This window comes from Lepidochelys kempii, chromosome 1 (assembly GCF_965140285.1).
Source record: "Lepidochelys kempii isolate rLepKem1 chromosome 1, rLepKem1.hap1, whole genome shotgun sequence".
In the NCBI taxonomy this organism is placed as follows: Eukaryota; Metazoa; Chordata; order Testudines; family Cheloniidae; genus Lepidochelys; species Lepidochelys kempii.
Genome location: NC_136380.1, coordinates 179049521 through 179071242, shown reverse-complemented (window position 1 = coordinate 179071242; position 21722 = coordinate 179049521). Strand labels below are relative to the sequence as shown.

At 38.9% G+C, this 21722-nt stretch overlaps 1 protein-coding gene across 11 annotated transcripts in view; it reads right to left on the bottom strand.

Annotated features, from left to right (window-relative positions):
- Window positions 1–21722, bottom strand: part of ROBO2 (roundabout guidance receptor 2) — a 643837-nt gene that overhangs the window by 158272 nt on the left and 463843 nt on the right. For all 11 annotated transcript variants that reach the window (XM_073303863.2, XM_073303872.2, XM_073303897.2 and 8 more), the window contains exon 6: window positions 2965–3092. In XM_073303863.2, the coding sequence (XP_073159964.1) occupies window positions 2965–3092 (128 nt within the window). The remainder of the gene's footprint in view (window positions 1–2964; window positions 3093–21722) is intronic.

Sequence of the window (21722 nt, the reverse complement as noted above, 5' to 3'; positions counted from 1 at the left end):
GACAGGGCTGATGAAAATATAACAAATAGGTTGGAATGGCCACAGAGATTTCAATTCAGAGCCGCCCAAATTACTGCTTAGATAAACTTCTACTTCCTAAAAAATTGCTGCTGAATGATTGACAGGTTAATTCTGCTTCAGACTTATATTGAGATTGAAAGCAGTTGCTGCAACAAGTGATTTCTTGATTATAGTAGGAGCTCTTCATTGCACTTGAGTTGGGGAGAGGGCTGTCAGGCTCGCTGTTATTAAAATACAGACATCCCTTTTAGAGGAGCTTAAAATCTGGACAGGAAATTCACTTGAGATTAAAATCTGGGAAGATGAAATTTACCTTTTTTTAGCAATAGAATGAGTGTTACCCACTGAGGAGCTACAAGATTGTATAAGCAACCAGTTTCATTTGCTCATTTAGGCTCAGAGACCAGGGTCAAATCTATGTTTTCAAGAGCCCCCATGTAAAGTACCGTTCAGGCCTATTCAGTTTTCACCCCTCCTATGACCTAAGCCCTGTCTGTCATAACAACCACTCCCTTTAACCATTTCCTATCTGCTACACACTTCAGCGCATGCCAACATCCATCCTCTCCTCTCTTTGTTAGGCTTCATGGGTTTCAGCAATATGAAATATCCTCCCATTTCGTGTACTGGAAAGACAAGAGGCAGAACAGAACTGCACCTTCCGAACCACAGGGCTGAGGGTACAGTCAGGGAATTCAAATTCTGCCATCACCTGTGGCTAATGAGGTCAAATGGAGCCATGGATGCGAGCTGGGTATTAAACTGTGGCAGGCAGGTTGCGTATGTGTGCGCGCATCCACATGTAACTTCAGCACTGGGTTTTCAATGGACACGTAGGTTACTCAGAATTAGGGCCACCCCACACAGTAAATTCTAAAGCATGTGAGCTGTTTCCCCCCTTTTCATGGGACAAAGTGAATATGATGAAAGTAAGGCAATTTCAAATAATAACTTGACATTAAATACAGTAATGACACAAGCTGACAAAAGTTTGGTAATTCAGGATTAAGACCTTCATTAATTAAAATAGGACCAATCCTGATCCCTTTGAAATGAAAGGAAGTTTTCTTAGGGGTTCCTTGTTTTCAAACAGCCTAGAGTGCCGAGCATTCAACACTGAATTTCTTAGCTTTTCTCATTTTCTGTCACATCCTGAATGTTTAATATGCTTGTAATATAGTGGCTTTTTTGTATTGAATAAACACTCTGCCTATGGCCTTTAGATTATAAAGCCAAGAAGAAAAGATAATGGGAAATCTTCTTGAGTGTAGGAAAATCGATTAAATTATATATTTCCTTTTTCCACCTTAATTTGGTCAAGTTCAAGCTCCAGTTCAGAGGATTTTTGCTTTGTTCTAGCCACTGCTCATATCACAAGGCTAGGTTAGTAAAAAGAAAGGCTTGACCCGATAATGTATACAGTGGACACAGTTCTAGGAGACTTTAAGGCCACTAAACTAATGGCCAGATTTATTGGGTATTGTGATTCCTTCTGTGACAAAGGAAATGCACACTTTTTGAGAGTTAATTCTTGTGCCTATTTCTATCAAATTACAAAATGGAAGAACAATCCTCATCACAAACAAATAACATGTAAAGCCATTTTCAGCTTACAACAAGAAAGCCACATTATCACTTATTATCTAAAATGACATTATGGCAATATTTTAGCAGATGGATTATCACAATACTCTCTTTTCTTTGTTATATACTAACATCTCCCCCCTTGCAAAGCCACTGGGTGACTTTTTTTCTTTGAATTCAGCAAATTAAACTGAACTGTGTCCATGAATTAAATGGATGGAAATGGAAGTCGGCCTCTTGGGTCAGTTGACCCCTGTTCTAATAAAGCAATCCATAGAGATTTTGAACATTTGATTTAATGGGGGGGGGTAAGAGAAGATGAAGCTAAAAATGTTTTTATTAACCTTTCACAGCTCTACTGAAACCCTTCATCATGCACCAATAAACTGTGAAATAGTGTCTGTGTGATACCGATTGTATCAAAATTGCGGCTTATCCTTTTTTGAATGAAACAAACAATATTTTAACTATTATATTTTATATACTCTTATGAAAATATGTTTTCATATTTTTTCCTCTCTCTCCATAATATTTAACATCTCCGTATGTACTGTCACAAAGTACTTTCTAAAAACTCATTAGGCTGCTGGGATTTTAAACCTCCTCACTATAGTATGTAGATATCCAACTACAGTATGTAAACATTAGGTGGGTACCAGTGTCCAAAGGCATTTTCAGAGGAAAATGTTATGCTTTAACTTATTATACTTAACCAAGTCTCTTATTTCTTGGGATGGTACTAGTCTGTCATGTGAAAATAAATGGCAGATGGCTCCATTATGAAATGTTCAAAATTTAAAAAATAAAATAAATATACAGGTTTCAGAGTAACAGCAGTGTTAGTTTGTATTCGCAAAAAGAAAAGGAGTACTTGTGGCACCTTAGAGACTAACCAATTTATTTGAGCATAAGCTTTTGTGAGCTACAGCTGTAGCTCACGAAAGCTTATGCTCAAATAAATTGGTTAGTCTCTAAGGTGCCACAAGTACTCCTTTTCTTTTTAATAAATATACATTGACTTAAGTTGTTCTAATTTTATTACAGAAAGGAACATAGACAAACAGTCTACACAGGGGAGAAAATACAATAAAACCTACAACTAGACTCATACATACATATGAATTCATGCTTTCAGTTACAAATACTGGGACAGATCCTCAGCTGGGATGAAATCTTTGTTCCATTATAGGAGTTTTGCCCTTAACTTCAATGGGACAAGGATTTCACTGTTGGTGAAAATCAGTATAGCTCCATTGGCTGTGATGGATCTAGGCCAACTTATTCCAGGTGAGGATCTGGCCCACTGTGTAGGAAAATGACACTGAAACATGACACTCTCTCATGTACTGTAGCACTCACCTCGAACTGTGAGGGTAGCAGAGGCCTCCACTTTTCCAACTCGATTCTCAGCAATGCATGTGTAGGTTCCCTCGTCTGTGCTCGTGGCCTTTTTAATGCGCAAGGTGTAATCATCTTTGATGTCATATCTGCATTATAGAAATAAGGAAAAGGAAAGACGTTATGTAGCTGACGATAGACGTGGCAAAATTTCTCACCTGGAGTTTACCAATCTGATTCTATCTTGGATATATCTCTGGAAGATAATTTATTATCTAGAGTTAGATAATTCCACCAGGCATTCATCTTCATGACATTTTTATTGCACTATGCATTAGTTAAAAACTTTACAGCCATAAAATTAGTATTGCTATGTTCACTCAGTATTAGGGCTTTATTAATAATATCACTCACTCTGCCCTTGATCTAGAGCAATATGATAAAATTAAGCTATCAGGCATCAGTTATCAATATATGACAGCTTAGGTTTATCATGGCTTTAACTGCATGAGCTGCATATTTTACTTACGCTGCTTTAAAAACAGTTTTCCCCTAACAGGTCCCTAGTAAAAATTGTCAGCCCCTGAAGGAGGGTGGGACAGGAAATTACATTGCACTCATTTATGCACAATGTACATTGTAAACACAGGCTTTGCAAAGTGACAGTTTGTATGCAAGACACATAAGTTTCCCAGAAGCATAATGTAATAATTTAACAGCATAGGGAGAGGAGCTTTACTTCTTTTTTTTTTTTAACAAAGAAGAAACAAACATTTTCCTTGCATTTTTCTCCTTTTGTTTTTTCTTTCTTGTTGTTACTTACTCTTATGCTAGCTCTAAAGCTATTCAGAATGTATCTGCACAGTATGCATACTTCAGTATGCAGTGACCATTCATTTGTAAAGCTTTCTTTTTTAACTGAAATTCTGAAAGATATTCAGATTTCAATTGCTGTCATCCTGAAAAACACTCACTTGATAAAATATTATGGATGTTTTAGGGCCTGATCTATTGACATCAATGAGAGTCTTTGTCTTTTACTGATTTCAATGGGCACTCTAAGTCCCACAATGATTTTTATGAGGTATATTTTACTCCTGAAATAGTCCCCTTGAATAAACATTCTGTTTGGAGATAACAACCCTACTAACAACCTGAAATTAACTGATTGTGACCATAACATTCAGTTGCAGATTTGTCAACCCTAAGGGGGAAGGATGCTCTTGAGACTAAACTACCAGACTGGACCTAGAGGGAGCTGAGTCTTATACCTAGATCTACACACCGTGTGACCCTGAGTAATGATTCAGTTGCACTCTGCCTCCATTTACTTATCTGTAGAATGGAGACTATGGTCCCAATTCAGCAAAGAAATTAAGCACTGACATAATTTAAATGGCATTTAAGCACATGTGTAAATGTTTTGCTGAATCAGGGCATAATTCAGCTACTTCCCTCTGGAGTATTGTGAGGTTGTGTAATGTGAGGGTGAAGTTATTAATACTTGTAAACCATTTCAGAACCCCAGATGTTAATTTTTGTGTACATGCTAATTATTATGTATTGTTATTAATTTTTTAGTTTGTACTTGTAATAGATGCAGTCAATATATAGTAAAGCTACTGGGATGTTAAACAGTATACTAACAAAATTACTGGAACATTAACCCATGAGTTCTACATGCTGAAATACTGTAAAAAGATCAGTTTTGCTAAGTAAAGCTCAAATTATCAATTAAAATGAATAGTTTCAGGGAGAATTAAAAATCAGAATCCCCTTATTTCATATTCTGCAGACCTTTTATTGTGATCTGAGATGGTGATCAGGATGGTGTATAAGTACTTGTCATTTATTTAGGAATCATATTTTGGTGTACTTTTATTCAGTATTTCAGATTTATCTGATGCATAAATGATATGCCAGAGGGAAAAGCGGGAGGGTGCTGCAGTGTATTCCAGAAACTTAGAGCCATATTTGCTGTTGGCATAATTCCACTGAGGTTAAAAATTATGACAGCGGAGAATCTGGCCCTCCGTTCCTTGAGCAGTACTAAGCTATTGTAAATATGCGTTTAAAAGCTATATGCAGTTATTATGGCACATTTCTTCTGGGATGTTGCACTGAATTATGTAATTTTGCACACTGTGCTGCACCAGTCAATGGCAAATTGAAATCACTGGTTTCATAGGGAGAGAAAGGCAAATGGAAACAATAACTTCCATAAAATCACAAGAATACAACACCTATTTCTTATACTGATGGAGAAGCTACTGTCTTTGGCAAACAAACTGCTACAGACAAGAGAGAATACTTATTTCCTTGACACAGGGCCAGCTCTAGAGGAGTAAGACACGTGGGGCCACATTCAGTTCCTGTAAAATATTCTGAAATTAAGACTTGCTACCACATAGAGATTAGGTGAGGGTAGGAAAAAAACCTACAGTGCGGGGCAGCAACTGGCCATTTATTTTGCTGAAATGTTTTTGTTTGTTTGTTTTTTAAGGCAAGATAACATCCAAGTGGCACTTTCACCACTGCTGGGCTAAAACCAGACAGGCAGCAGGACTGTGCCTAACTGACTATTTGAACTCTAATGCAGGCAGTCTGGGACACAACTCTGCAGTCTGCTGTGGGCTGCAGCTGACTTGCTCCTCTTCGTCTCATGGATGTGTTGGTCCTGGCATGCCAGCCAGCTGCCTTGTAAGCCTCAGCAGCCTTTATGCTTGCACCTGTCCATCATGCAGATTGTGCAAAGGCTACTAGGTGAAAAAGCCAGCAGCCTGGCATGCCAGAACGCAGGACTAGAGCACAACCTTAATCACACACTTGAGGGGTAGAGTAAACATGTCCCTATCAAGATCCAATCATCAATTACTTCAAACTGAGGTCCAGGCCTTCTTGCCTGCCCACCCGCCAGGGCCTCAGTGGGTTTCTGGACCATGCTGAAAGAGCATGCCATCTAGCAACTAGACTAGTGCATGGAGGCACTCGTGGGACATTACAACCATCTGGTGTCCTAAAACATTGATGCAATGCCCCTCAGTCATCTGTTCCATCCACACTGTCCGCACAAGTCACCACAGTTAAATGATAAACTTTGACAGATGAAGCAGGCGGTAAGGAGACTGAAGGAAAATTGGCTCTGAATCTGATTCACAGCAGCACAAATGACCCGGAGCAATAAGGGGTGGGGACATTGAATCTTTCTTCTCCTCCACCATGGTCTTTGTAAAGTCATATCCCACTGAACTGTTGTGGATGGTGAACAATCTAACCAATTCAAACTGCCTTCTCCCAGTATGAAAATTCAGCATCTTCTATTATAAAAAGCTTGCATCTAACTTTGCAGGCAAGATCCCCTGCAGCTGTATTAATGTCACTGACCCTCTGAAGCATCACACCTGACCAAATTATGGCCATGCTCAGACCTTAAGGTTCTGAAGGCTCTGGGATAGTCCATTCTAACACACGAGAACTGGACCCCTGTCCCTTACTATTGATGAATGGTATATTACAAACATTTAAAATGTCATATATGAACAATAACCTAGAGCCCCAAAGAGAATGTTACCATGTGATATCTTTAGTGAACTGAAGATACATAGCATCAATTTTAAACCGTGTGTGTGTGTGTGTGTGTAAACCTGGAGCAGTGCAAAGATGACAGCACAGACTGGGGAATTTGGTACTTCATTTGATAGCATGCAGTGACATCACGTTTAATAGGAACAACTAGCAGCCAAGTAATTTATCAGTGAAAACTCTTGACACATACACAGACTTCCTCATGTCACTGATCCATTTCTACCAACAAAATATTAGCACGCAATGATGATTGATTCCATCATGGCCCCAGTTAAGAATGGCCTGAGTCACTGACCCAACCCTATCTAATTAAATACAACAAGTAAATACAATAACTTAGCTTAATTACAATATCATTCTTCAAATGTAGCCCATACATAAGATTTTAAGGAGCTTTAACTTTATGAAAAGTTTGCAGGGTCTGGGTTACTCCATTATTAAGATCATTCAGGGCAGAAAACGGTCTGATAATGAAGGCTAAATTTCTTATAGCACCCATTTTAAAATCTCAAACTTATTAAGGGAAGAACTTTTAAAGTGTTAGAACATTCATTCTGTACTCAGAGAATAAGTAGGGTAAATTTGGGGATGATACATTGTCCTTGTGTATAGCAAAAAGGCTGAATGTCGGTGTTAAGGAAAAAAAATCAGCTCAATCTTAATTAACTACGGAGTCACAACCAATGCTTGCACAATATGCATAGTGTCAAGAAACACCTTTCAATATACTACCTGAATATTACTGGCTGTTACCCAAGCTGAAGCCAAAATTAACTATAATGTGTAGCCCCTAATGTGTAGTTATATGTATTTACTGTCATCTAATAGCTTTTAAATAGTTCTTTTGTTAAACAGTTTGAGGTACTTAACCTTTCACTCTAGCTTACTCTTCAGCCATCAGTACTGAGTTGAGAGAGGATTTTTAAATAAGCAGTCATTATATGTGTGGATACAAAACAGCCACTTTAAAACATCATATAAAATTATTCCTGTTCTACAAGTCACAGTTAGAATGGGTCTGGCTTTAATGAATGAGAAAAAAAGAGAAAGCAAGCAGATGAAAAAACATTGCTGGTGAGGAAATTCTAATAGAAATTGGGTGATTCTGATTGTGAAATTTGGCAGTCTCTGGCATATATGAATGCACTCATTGTTGCTGGTTTTGATTAATGACAGTTGTACAATAGTGTGCTGACAGTCCCTGCCATGCAGACATGTTTTTTTCTGATATGAAACACTGCTGAAAAATGCAACCCAATCAGATTTGGCCCCCGGACAACATGTGCTATCATCACTGTACCGTGAATTGAGATTGATTGGTAACCAGCTGTGACAAAGTGGGGAAATGAAAAGAAAAGAAAGAAAAAGAAAAGAAAACTGTGACAAAACCATTACCATCTGTTTCGCCAAATAATAAATAAAACAAAACAAATTAATCTACAATGCTTAAAAATAGTTAATATATTGAGGTTACTGTCATGCACTAGTTTGAATTTATAAAAAAATAAAAAATCTTGAGTTAAATTATTTTTCTTCTCCGCTGCTCATGGTTTTGCCCCATTTCTAAACTTTATTTGTGTTTTGTTCAGTACCCAATCATCTGTCTGCACTTAACAAATAAAAAGAGATAATGTACTGAAATGATAAAACTTTTGATAATTCAAATGCTGTGTAGGTGACTGTTAAACTGAAGGTTTTTGGATTTGCTATCTTCTGTTTCATTAGAGTGTAATAAATGTACACAGTGCTTTACAAAACACATTGAAGGCAAGATTTCCAACAATGTCCATGCATAGAAAATACACATGTGCTTACATGCCTACTTTGCATGCACAATTAGCACAATTGTGTCTGCAGCTGCAGTCATTACACTCATAGATGGCCTGGTAAATGTCTAACTGGTGATGTGAGCGTGCATTTCCTTTGACTGTGTATTCAATCACTGCAATTGTGAATTCAGATAAGACTCATCAATGGGCATGAATTTTAGCATTCACACAGTTCTCCAAATGTGGCCCATAGAAAGTCATGGCCTCTGCAGAAAGCAGTTTACAAGAGGAAGGACCAAATCTTTCACTGGTGCAAATTAGTGAAACTGACTTAAATGAAAAAAGAAAAGGAGGACTTGTGGCACCTTAGAGACTAACCAATTTGCCTTCAAAGCTTGGCAGCTAAATGGCACCAGCAGCAGCGCAGTAGTGAGGGTCACAGGATGGGGGGGGGGTCATCACTTTTGGGAGGGTAGAGCCTGGTCCCCCCGCACAGCCTGCCCAAGGCCCCTTTAGCCCCTGAGCACTGGAACAGCAACCAGGGAGGGGCAGGTCTGGGGACACCCTAGCAGGAGATTCCTGGGGCTGGGTAAGACCCACCTCTGGGAACCCCCCCTGGTTGCAGGCAGCTCTGCAGCTGCTGTCTGGGAGCTCAAATCTGAAGGCAGCACAGAAGTGAGTTATATATAAGATATATGTGTGGATACAAAACAGCCACTTTAAAACATCATATAAAATTTTTCCTGTTCTACAAGTCACAGTTAGAATGGGTCTGGCTTTAATAAACAAGAAAAAAGAGAAAGTGTGCAGATGAAAAAACATTGCTGGTGAGGAAATTCTAATAGAAATTGGGTGATTCTGACTGTGAAATTTAGCAGTCTCTGGCATATATGAATGCACTCATTGTTGCTGGTTTTGATAAATGACAGTTGTACAATAGTGTGCTGACAGTTTATATATGCTTTAACTTACCTTCATATGTGGGTGTATGTATATATAAACATAAAACACACACACACACACACACACACACACAGAGCTTTAAATAACCTTTATGTATCCTTGAGTCTGGGGATCCCAGGTGCTGGTGTGGTTTTGAGATGCATCTTAGAGTCAACTCAGGACCATTCTAAATTGAGCCAGCCGATAATAGCCCTCAATGCGTCCTGAGGGCAGGTGTACCATGGCAGTCTGCTGTACAAAGTGGCTAGCTGTACACTCCCTTGTCCCTGGGCATGCCTCCTACACCAGCGGCAGGGTAGATACGCAGTATAGGATCTGATATGCTTTTTCTGTATCACCCTGGAGTTCACCATGCCATGGAAATCCTCAGGTAGCTATTTAAAATGGCTTCCTGGTGGTTTTTCACTTGCAAACCATGTGAAGTGGCCACAGTAGGGCCCAAGATCTGGACCAGAGACAGAGCTAAGTAGCATAAGTTATTATTCACATCTGCTATTGGCACATTAAACACTTGGAAAGAATTTTTTGGCTTCATCTGAAAACATTTATGGTTTGCTATCAGCACATTTTTATAATTAAAGTACCATTTACAGTATTAATTGCAGCAATATAAAGTACAAAACCACATGCTCACTATGCCTTAAACCAACACATGCTTTTGGTTGATAGAGTGGCCTGAAATACGTTAAAATAATATTAAACTCTAACAGTTACATTCATTGTGCATAATTGCTTCAAGTTCTGAAGTAACACGTGATTTTTCTCTGAAAGCAATGGATTCTTTTGTTATTGATACTTATACAGAGCCATAAGTCATACACACATATATATGTATGTACACATCATGGAGAGCTCAAAATCTAAATAACACAAAATTCAAAAGTGATGGTTATAGATAAAAAGGGTAAAGAATGGAAAAGATAATTCATAGCAAAAGACAAATGAAGCGTGTTAAGTTTTCTTTCTTTAAAAGTGACAGTAACTGGAAAGAGACGTTGTCATGGTTCCTTCCCCACTCTGAACTCTGGGGTACAGATGTGGGGACCTGCATGAAAGACCCCCTAAGCTTATTCTTACCAGCTTAGGTTAAAACTTCTCCAAGGCACAGAATCCTTTCTTGCCTTGGGATAGCTGCCACCACCAAGTGATTTAACAAACAATCAGGGAAAGGACCACTTGGAGTCTTATTCCCACAAAATATTCCCCCCAAGCCTACACCCCCTTTCCTGGGGAAGGCTTGAGCATATATCCTCACCAACTGGTTACAAAGGGACTACAGACCCAAACTCCTGGGTCTTAGAACAATGGAAAAAATCAGTCAGGTTCTTAAAAACAAGGATTTTATTTAAAGAGATAAAGGTAAAAGAATCACCCCTGTAAACCTAAGCTGGTAGTTGACCTTACAGAGTAGCAGAAAATTCAAAGAGCACAGAGGAACCCGCTCTAGCCTTAGTTTCAAAGTTACAACAAAACAGGGATAAACTTCCTTCTAGCAAAGGGAAAATTCACAAGTTGAGAAAACAAAGATAAACTAATACGCCTTGCCTGCCTGTTACTTACAAGTTTGAAATATGAGAGACTTATTTAGAAAGATTTGGAGAATATAGATTGATGTCCGGTCCCTCTTAGTCCCAAGAGTGAACGACCACAGAAACAAAGAACCCAAAACAAAACCTCTCCCCCCCACCAGATTTGAAAGTATCTTTTTTCCCCATTGGTTCCTTTGGTCAGGTGCCAACCAGGTTACTTGAGCTTCTTAACCCCTTACAGGTAAGAAGGAATTTAGGCTACCCATATGGTTATGACAGACGTGATCAATGCTGGAAAGCTAGCCTTAAAGTTTAGGTGCTCAGAAGGGATGTGAGGAAGAAGAGAGTAAGGATGCCATTCTTGTACACAAAGAAGTTCTCTCACAGAGAATGAAGTAAATCTGTAACACCAAAATGTATACAAAGGACCAAATGTTTGTGTTTGACTAAATGGCTGAAGGTCTTATTAAAAGGATACGGAGTCATTCACCTCACCTCTACATTACCTTTTCAGTTACAGATAAGGTCAGTATTGACTGGAAATTGTTACCACCTGATGACTAAATGAAATACCTTTGTGGTCTCACTTCAGCTCCTGACAGACAGTTTTCCATGCCAGAAAAATCAGAACCAATTGTCATCCTTGTTAGCAGTCTGACATAAGAGGCCACATGGTCAGCAGCAATACAAATGTCCCCAGTGCCTGACAAATATACCTCAATGCTGATGTAAAGGACCATTGATAGAAAGAAGGGTAGGTCTCCATGCCAATTCATTATGGGTATGTGTACACTGCTGCTGGGAGCGAGCCAGACTTGTGGCATTGTGGCACCAGCAGCAGCTCAGCCTAGCTATCCATGCTCAGACCCAGGGGTGGTCCATGCTTCCCCTGGTGCTGCAACATCCACACAGTTATTTTTAGCGCATTAGCATGAGCCCCACTACCAGAAGTCTGTCTACCCAGGCTGGGAGGCTCGCTCTCAGCTGGAGCCTAGATATACCTATAATGAATTGGCATGGAGACCTATCCTTCTCGCTCTGAAATGGTTCTTTACATGAGAGTTGAAATGCATTTGTCAGGCACTGGGGACATTACTGCTGCCCATGTCATAATTCATCTGTCAACAGAGGACTCTCAAGTCTCAGGGTTGTCAATCTTGTACTTTTCACAGCCACAAAATTCACTTTAAAAAAGGGGGGAAATACTCTTCTATGTCAATTTCTGCTTATAAATTAAAAAAAAAAAAGAGGATACAGCAATGGCTGGAATCCAATAACCAAGCCTGAGCCAAGTTCAGCATCTTGAATTCACTAAACATGCTTCTATACAGTTAAAAGAAGCATTTTCTAGAAATCTGAACATGCTGCTTGTTAACGTTCTGACATGAACAGAATTTGTGTTGGCTAGTCTATGTTTCTTTGCCTTAAGTGTGATGATTAACTATAGTAGTCTTGTCAGTGAAATTAACTGAAATATTTTCTAATCTCTATTGTAAATCAAGAACAAAGCATAAAGTGGTCACTAAAGAGGAAATTATGTTAATGTTCTAATTCAAGCATTTTTGATGTTATAGTTGAACTCAAAATCATGTTATTAAAATCAGTTGTTTCGCAATTGCTGAACTGATCTCAGCACAAGACCTAACAACAGGACCTGGCACATGTCAGAGGTTTGTTGGTTCTTACAGTACAAAAATTCTTCTGCAGTGGTTTCATGGGCAAACTCTAATTTCTTCTAATGAGGTGCTCATCCTTCATATCCTTTACTGGGAGGGGACATACTTAAAATAAGAGAGGAAGTCTCCCTATGTCCCACCTTCCAACAGTACCAATGAGCTAGTGGTTACTGGTCCTAATTCCAGTTTGTGGAGAATCCATCTTATTTCTGGTTTCAGAGTAGCAGCCGTGTTAGTCTGTATTCGCAAAAAGAAAAGGAGTACTTGTGGCACCTTAGAGACTAACAAATTTATTTGAGCATAAGCTTTCGTGAGCTACAGCTCACTTCATTGGATGCATTCAGTGGAAAATACAGTGGGGAGATTTATATACACAGAGAACATGAAACAATGGGTGTTACTATACACATTGTAACAAGAGTGATCAGGTAAGGCGAGCTATTACCATCAGGAGAGCGGGGGAGGGGGTGGACTTTTGTAGTGATAATCAAGGTGGGCCATTTCCAGCAGTTGACAAGAACGTCTGAGGAACAGGGGGTGGGGTGGGGGAATAAACATGGGGAAATAGTTTTACTTTCACATTTGGGGACAATGTATACCTTCAAATCAGCGGCACTGCTATGGGTACCCGCATGGCCACACAGTATGCCAACATTTTTATGGCTGACTTAGAACAATGCTTCCTCAGCTCTCGTCCCCTAATGCCCCTACTCTACTTGCGCTACATTGATGACATCTTCATCATCTGGACCCATGGAAGAGAAGCCCTTGAGGAATTCCACCATGATTTCAACAATTTCCATCCCACAATCAACCTCAGCCTGGACCAGTCCACACAAGAGATCTACTTCCTGGACACTACGGTGCTAATAAGCGATGGTCACATAAACACCACCCTATACCGGAAACCTACTGACCACTGTTCCTACCTACATGCCTCCAGCTTTCATCCAGACCACACCACATGATCCATTGTCTACAGCCAAGCTCTACGATACAACCACATTTGCTCCAACCCTTCAGACAGAGACAAACACCTACAAGATCTCTATCAAGCATTCTTACAACTACAGTACTCACCTTCTGAAGTGAAAAAACAGATTGACAGAGCCAGAAGAGTACCCAGAAGTTACCTACTACAGGACAGGCCCAACAAAGGAAATAACAGAACGCCACTAGCCATCACCTTCAGCCCCCAACTAAAACCTCTCCAACGCATCATCAAGGATCTACAACCTATCCTGAAGGATGACCCATCACTTTCACAGATCTTGGGAGACAGACAGTCCTTGCTTACAGACAACCCCCCAACCTGAAGCAAATACTCACCAGCAACCACACACCACACAACAGAACCACTAACCCAGAAACCGATCCTTGCAACAAAGCCCGTTGCCAACTGTGTCCACATATCTATTCAGGGGACACCATCATAGGGCCTAATCACATCAGCCACACTATCAGAGGCTCGTTCACCTGCACATCTACCAATGTGATATATGCCATCATGTGCCAGCAATGCCCCTCTGCCATGTACATTGGTCAAACTGGACAGTCTCTGCGTAAAAGAATAAATGGACACAAATCAGACGTCAAGAATTATTCAAAAAACAGTTGGAGAACACTATTTCCCCATGTTTATTCCCCCCCCCCACCCTCCACTGTTCCTCAGACATTCTTGTCAACTGCTGGAAATGGCCCCCCGCTCTCCTGATGGTAATAGCTCGCTTTACCTGATCACTCTTGTTACAGAGTGTATCGTAACACTCATTGTTTCATGTTCTCTATGTATATAAATCTCCCCACTGTATTTTCCACTGAATGCATCCGATGAAGTGAGCTGTAGTTCACAAAAGCTTATGCTCAAATAAATTTGTTATTCTCTAAGGTGCCACAAGTACTCCTTTTCATCTTATTTCTCTTTCTCTTCTGAAAGAGTTTCCATGCAATTGTTTCCCCACACAAAATAAAAAATATATATATATATGGTCTTATTAGTCAACCCCAGCAGTGTAATTATTTATCAGAAACCCAAATTACTTCATGTCCTTGAAAGTGGGCAGTAAATGTCATAAAGGCAGGCTTCCTTAGCATGAACTCTGAGAACCTGCTCAACATTTCTGAATGTTAGAAGCAAATGTTACAAACAATCCAATTACCAAGCTTTTTAGTTTGGTATAGCCAAAATTTCCCAATATTACATAGGGTAATAGACTGGAACAGGTCATATTAAGAATTTTTAATTTGAATGCAATTCTACATCACTGTGTTTTCAACAGCATTTATTTAATATCCAATAAAAACCAGAACAATTATAAAGGAAGAATCAATGCTTGAAGGGAATAGCACTGGGCTGGAATGCTGTTCCAGAACATTATCAATTTCAACAGAATTTAAGAATTCATGATTTTTAAAAGGATTAAAAAGTGGAAAAACCAAAAACCATCTGTGACCAAGCAGCTTTCAGTGGGGAAGCAGGAAGTGCTCCACAGAACACCAGTTGTCCATGTGACAAAATTAAAGCATCTTTGGACTAAATTGACGGTTGACAGGATCACTTTAAGTCTGTAGCCACATGGTTGTAAATAAATTCTTTCAGACTTGAATCACATCAATGCAGGATTTTCTTCATGAATCTGCAAACAGACAGTTTGAAATAATACCACCTCTGAGAGGTATCAACTCCATTTCTCACCTCTCTGGAGGGTTTTTGACTCTTAAATACAAAGGAGAGGGGGAATCAATCCTCAGGTGAAGGGGAAGGGCCAACAGGAGAGAATCATGGTGAGTGGGGTACCACTTTGATACTTGTTAAGAATTATATATAAGACATCCCTTGCTCCCCCAGTTTTAAATGACTTGACTTGTTTTAGGATAGCAGCAAATAAACATGTTTGCACTGCAGGTCTGGGACCTCTCTACTTTTGATCTGTTAGGTTGTATGAAATACCCACAAGTTACATTATAGACCAACATATACCAACCATGTGCTGTATTTAACTCTGGACAACAACATCCTCTGGACACTGCCTCTAGTCTCTCCAGTTGCACATAAGTATACAAATAGCACATTACATTTCTTTCTTTTACTATCTCTCTTTGACAAGCTATTAAGAACATCCTGTTTTCTCCCCTATGCTTCTCATAAAGGGAGTCAGTCTCTCCCTGATGGTTAGTTTAGGAAGCAAAATGCTGAGAATGGAAAACACAATGGACGTAAGGTGATATAGTGTGAGTGCTACAGTTAATATGACAAACCTTTCCCCCCTGATTCCTTTATTTAGTACGGTTAATTGTTATTAATTGCAATAGAAATTTGCTGATGTAACCAAAGATTAGATCCATCACACCATTAAAACAGTCTTTCCCCTAATTAATTTTCAGTACACATTAGACTACATTTTGTTACAATCTGCACTAAGATTAACTCGACCAAAGCACTCAGCACTGTAGTGTTATTAACTCATATTTCATTGAAAGGTCATTTTCCCCTTGGTTGTATCTAGAGGAGGCTGCAGTTAAATACCTCAGTGTTCCATCCACAAAATATAAATGTTGTTATGTAGTGCTTCTTTTGTACAATAGAATTGACAATTACACAGTTTCTTACCTGCTTACTGAAACAGCTTTTAAAATCTGATCCTGAGAGATGTTAGAGTCAAAGGGAAAGATAAGTGCTTGGGATCAGGCCCTACCTAAATCCTTTTTAAAAATGAAAGTTTCTGACTTTTATTCATTTAAAAGAACTGATACAAGTCTTATCTGAAACTCTTTCTGAGTCCTACTATTGTGGACACTAAAGGGCTGATTTTTAAAATCTAATCTTGTACCTGCAGTTTTGTGCCCACAGAAATTACAGGTGCTAATCCTGGAAACTAGTTCTCTACCTGACACTGCATGCAAATCAGAAATCTAACTGGTGGAATTTGTGCCCACAGAATGTGTATGAAATTATGTGCAAGCACTAAAAAAGATATTAGATTTAAAAATGTGTCATGGATACCTCTGCTGCATGGGTTTTATAGTTGAGGCCAAAATGTAGCCAAATTCTTACCTGAACAAAAAGAGAACTTCTAATTAAGTCTAAATTATCACTTATGACTGAAGTTGGTGCTGATATTGCTCTCACTTCAACAATTGCTTCATCAATTTTAGTACCATTATACAAAGCACTGGTGAGACCTCACCTGGAATACTGTGTGCAGTTCTGGTCTCCCATGTTTAAGAAGGATGAATTCAAACTGGAACAGGTACAGAGAAGGGCTACTAGGATGATCCGAGGAATGGAAAATTTGTCTTGTGAAAGGAGACTCAGGGAGCTTGGCTTGTTTAGCCTAACCAAAAGAAGGTTGAGGGGAGATATGATTGCTCTCTATAAATATATCAGAAGGATAAATACCGGAGAGGGAGAGGAATTATTTAAGCTCAGTACCAATGTGGACACAAGAACAAATGGATATAAACTGGCCACCAGGAAGTTTAGACTTGAAATTAGATGAAGGTTTCTAACCATCAGAGGAGTAAAGTTTTGGAATAGCCTTCCAAGGGAAGCAGTGGGGGCAAAAGATCTATCTGGCTTTAAGATTAAACTCGATAAGTTTATGGAGGAGATGGTATGATGGGATAACATGGTTTTGGTAATTAAATATTCATGGTAAATAGGCCCAATGGCCTGTGATGGGATATTAGATGGGGTGGGATCTGAGTTACCCAGGAAAGAATTTTCTGTAGTATCTGGCTGATGAATCTTGCCCATGTGCTCAAGGGTTTAGCTGATCGCCATATTGGGGTCAGGAAGGAATTTTCCTCCAGGGCAGATTGGAAGAGGACCTGGAGGTTTTTCACCTTCCTCTGTAGCATGGGGCAAGGGTCACTTGCTGGAGGATTCTCTGTTCCTTGAAGTCTTTAAACCACGATTTGAGGACTTCAATAGCTCAGACATAGATGAGAGGTTTTTTGCAAGAGTGGGTGGGTGAAATTCTGTGGCCTGCGTTGTGCAAGAGGTCAGACTAGATGATCATAATGGTCCCTTCTGACCTTAGTATCTATGAATCCATGAATCAAATTAAATACAAAATCAGAGGTTTGAATAATGCCTTTTTTAACATAAAAGCACAAGAGATTATCCTTTAACAACAGAAAATGATGCATGTATTTTTCCAAAATAATTTCTAAAATGAACATTGTCAATTTTAAGTAAATAACAAACCATACCTCTGCTTTTCATGATTTTCTCTGCTGTTTCATATAATAACCCTCAATCTCATAACACTTAGCAATGCACTTTGTGTAAACTGCATACCACTTTAATTCTGAAGTATAATTTACGGTTTCCCTGTCTACCTTCTCTCATTGTGTGGATGGCATCTAAAATAAATAACTCTTTCTGCTGGTGCAGTTGCCACTTTTCATTCCTTAGTACAATGCTCATCTACTCAGACAGTGTCTGTAAATACAACTTACAAGTCCAGGTTGTAATTTTATTAAAGATGTCTTTACAGAGCTCAACCAGCTGTTCTGTGTTAGAATACAAGAAACAAACAAACAAACAAAAACCCATGTGATTGCTCCTTAAGACATTTTTTAAGGCAACTGTAAAATACATTCTCTGAGCAAGTCTCACCCTCATGAAGAGCTGGCACTGCTATCTTCTTCTGTGTGAAAGGTTTAAACAGTTATTACAGCGTGTCATAAATTTTAACTTGTAATTGAAAATCTCTTCACTTCCTCAGGAAAAAAAAATCCTGTATTACTTGCTACATAATTATAGGCTATGCAGCTGCTCTCTTAGACTTTACTTGGAAATGTGAAGACACGAAACACTGCACAAACTCTATTCAATTTTTTGTTAAATAGAAAGCCAAACAAATGTCACCCCTCCACCAAAGAATCTCAAACAATAACAATTTCCCCCTTCCTGTTCTAAGAATTAGAAGGAGCAGAGTCATGATTTGAGTAAGGCCATATTTGGTTAGAGATCTTAACTGTTATTCCCCATTTCTTTGGAGTATATTTGCCCTTCAGTAAGTCCTACTTACATCAAGCATGTACCAAGGAGACAACTGTCTCACTGAAAAACGGTGGTTTTATTTAAAAAAAAAATTCCAATATGTCCTGGTCCCTCTGCCTAACTTAGTTGCTTTTAAATAATCTTTTGCCTTCAGTTGCTTTGAAATCATCTTTGTCCTATCTACCTGTATCATTTATATGGCAAACCAACTTTATTCATGAAATAGTGAACCTAATATTTTAGCTAGGGGCATCAGGTTAGTGACTCCACAATTTCCTGTTCACCTTCAGTAGTTTGACATGAGTCATATTTGATTACCTATTCCCCTAGCCTCAGTGCAGTGTGGTAGCTATGGATTGATGTAGAATTTTTAGAGCAATTAAAATAAAATATACACCATGTGCCTCTATCCTTGACTCACAATGCATTTCAGTCTTGGGTCATTGATTCAAAATGGACAGCCTTTGGAATGAAGCTTTACACATCCCAGAGTTCACATTATTTTCCCTGTTGGTTTAGTACCAAAATTTGTAATATAGGGAATTGCTAATCTGTTGGGAGTAGTTTGTGGTCTACAAAAGAGTATAAATGCTGAATAATTCAGTTAATATATAATCAAAACAATGTAAGAGGAATGTGGCTGTAGGCAGCAATATTAGGGTGTATAAACTGTGTCCAAGGAGCCCTTCTTAGAGCTTTCTTAATTGATGGCCAGTTTCTTTGGAAACAAATATAGTGTTCTGTAACTATGTGGTTAATAAAGCTGCACCAGGCACCAAAACCTTTACATATTTTCCTTGTAGTACCTACTTCAAAGTTTAAAATAATAAACCGATCTAAAATACTTATATGTCCCCCTATTACAACAGTAGCTGACGATCTCACAGTCTTTGTCTTTACCCTCACAACTCCTCCACATGATATTATCTCTATTTTACAGATGAGGAGCTGAATTATAGAGAGACAGTAAGGGCCAATTTTAAAAAGATATTTATGCACCTAATGATGCAAGTTGGTGTCTAATGAGATTTTCAAAGGTATCTAAAGTGACTTGCCAGAGCTCACACAGGAAATCTGTGGTGGAACAGGGACTTGTGCCCAGGTCTCCGAAGTCCCAGGATAGTGCCCTGACCACGTACTTTGTTATCTTTCATTTCTCAGAACTTTTGGAAATCAGCCTATTACTTAGGCACCTACAAAAGGATTTAAGAGTAAGATTTTTTTAAAAAATACCTACTTAACTTAGAAGCACCAGTCATTGACATAATTGGGATTTATACTCCTAAACCACTCAGACACTACCATAGAAAACTTACTTTAGGCATGCAATTTTGAAAAATCTTGCTAAAAAACACCAATCCACACTTCATATTTCTACTTAAATTCAGTTTAAAAATAACATCATTCATTTATTTTTGTAAATAGGAATCTGAACAAAAACACTAGATTACAACTTTATTGTTAATATAACTTAAAAATACTCAAAGTTTCTTCTGAAGTTATGAGTTGCTTGCTTTTCTTAAATTAATCCAGCTGCAACTTGAGCTACACATAGCTTTAATTATAAAGATCCTTTTGTGAACAATAATAGTAAGGTTTCTGAGGAGCTGAAGGGCTTTTCAATTACTATGCAACACAAAGTTTGGTGTAGTAATAGCTATATAATTTGACTGTATTATCTCCTAAGTATGATACGTGATTATGCTCTCCTTACTCTTAGATTTCTCAATAAACAGAAATTTTAAAGAAGAATTTAGATTGATAGAGAGAGAGATATTTACATTCTTGTAGGCTAATATCCTGATCCTGCACATTACTTTGTACAACTGCTTCATATGAGGTGCTCATTGCAAAATCAGGGCCTAACACTCTGTATAACAAAATTCATGTTTTAGCATCACTGAACTAGAAACTTTTGAAAGCTGAAATCTCTAACGGAAACCTTAATAAACCTTTAACACTAGTCACCCTAGTGGGCACCTCTTATAATCCTGCCATTGTAATCCTGGGATGAAGCCAAGAGGAGAATATTATTTAAAAACAGAATATACACTAACATTAGGCAGCTGTACAAAGAATGTCATCAGCTGTGGAAATAGGAAATTGACACTCTAAGCTGTAATACAAATAGATGGGTGGAACATCTGCTCAGAGGAGGGTTTTATTTATGTAATAAGGGATGCAAAGGGAAAACTTTCTGAAGGTTTCATGCTGAAATGTAGAGGAAAAATGCTTATAATAGAGGTGCTCAGAAGATGCAAGTTAGCTTCATTTTCTCTTTAAAAAAATCTCCCATTCAATCAAAGAGAAAATATTCATTTCTCTTCACTTCAACGGACAGAGCTGTCATGCTGTCTCTTGCCCATATTTTAGATATTCATTTTGTCTATGGCTTGACAAATATCTTTGCTCACACTGAACAAATATATATAGTAAATGCTGTTCTTTCGGATTACTCCAAATTCAGCTGCCTAGATAAAACACAGTTCAAAATGGTTTGAGAGTCCCAAGTACTCTTTGTATGATGAAGACATCACTTTAAGCTTTTGTTTATATGAATGATAGATTTCTTTTCCCTTTACCTCATCCTTAAAGGAAGCTGAATAGTCTTAAAATGTACTAGAGTGAAAGAAGTAGAAACTAAAGTAATCTGCTTATTCAGTGAACATGTAAAGCACAGAAAGGAGTAGTAGAAATGCCACTCACCCACATAAACAGGGAACTGATGGGGTCAGCGATGAAGGGAGACAGTCCAAGCAGCCAGGGAGGGAGACACTTGCCAAGGGACAATACGTAGCACCTCCCCCTGGGAGTCTCTGGAACTTATTGGCCAGCTGGGGAGTGAAAGGTGCTGATTGGCCAGCATTCCCCAGCTTCAGGATTTAATCCAGCATGGGGGCCATATGGAGCCTCCTTCGGCTCTGTTCCAGCAGCCCACCCTACGCTCCCGAACAAGGAATGGGAATCTGGCCAGACAGATGCTGCAGATCTAGCTGATCACCTGCTTAGGGGATCAGGAAGGAATTTTTTCTCCTATAGGCCATTTGGCAGAAGACCAGGGAGTTTTTTGCCTTCCTCACAGCACGTACAAGACACAGTGAGTTAAGTAGGAAGGTGCTTAGTATGTAACTGAGGTACTGGGGTGGAGTTGTTTATTTGTTGTAACTTGTGGCCAATTGCCAGAGTGGCTAATGAATGGTTCCCAGATTTTGGTGAAGGGCCTTGGGTTTCTGTGATAGGGTCAGAC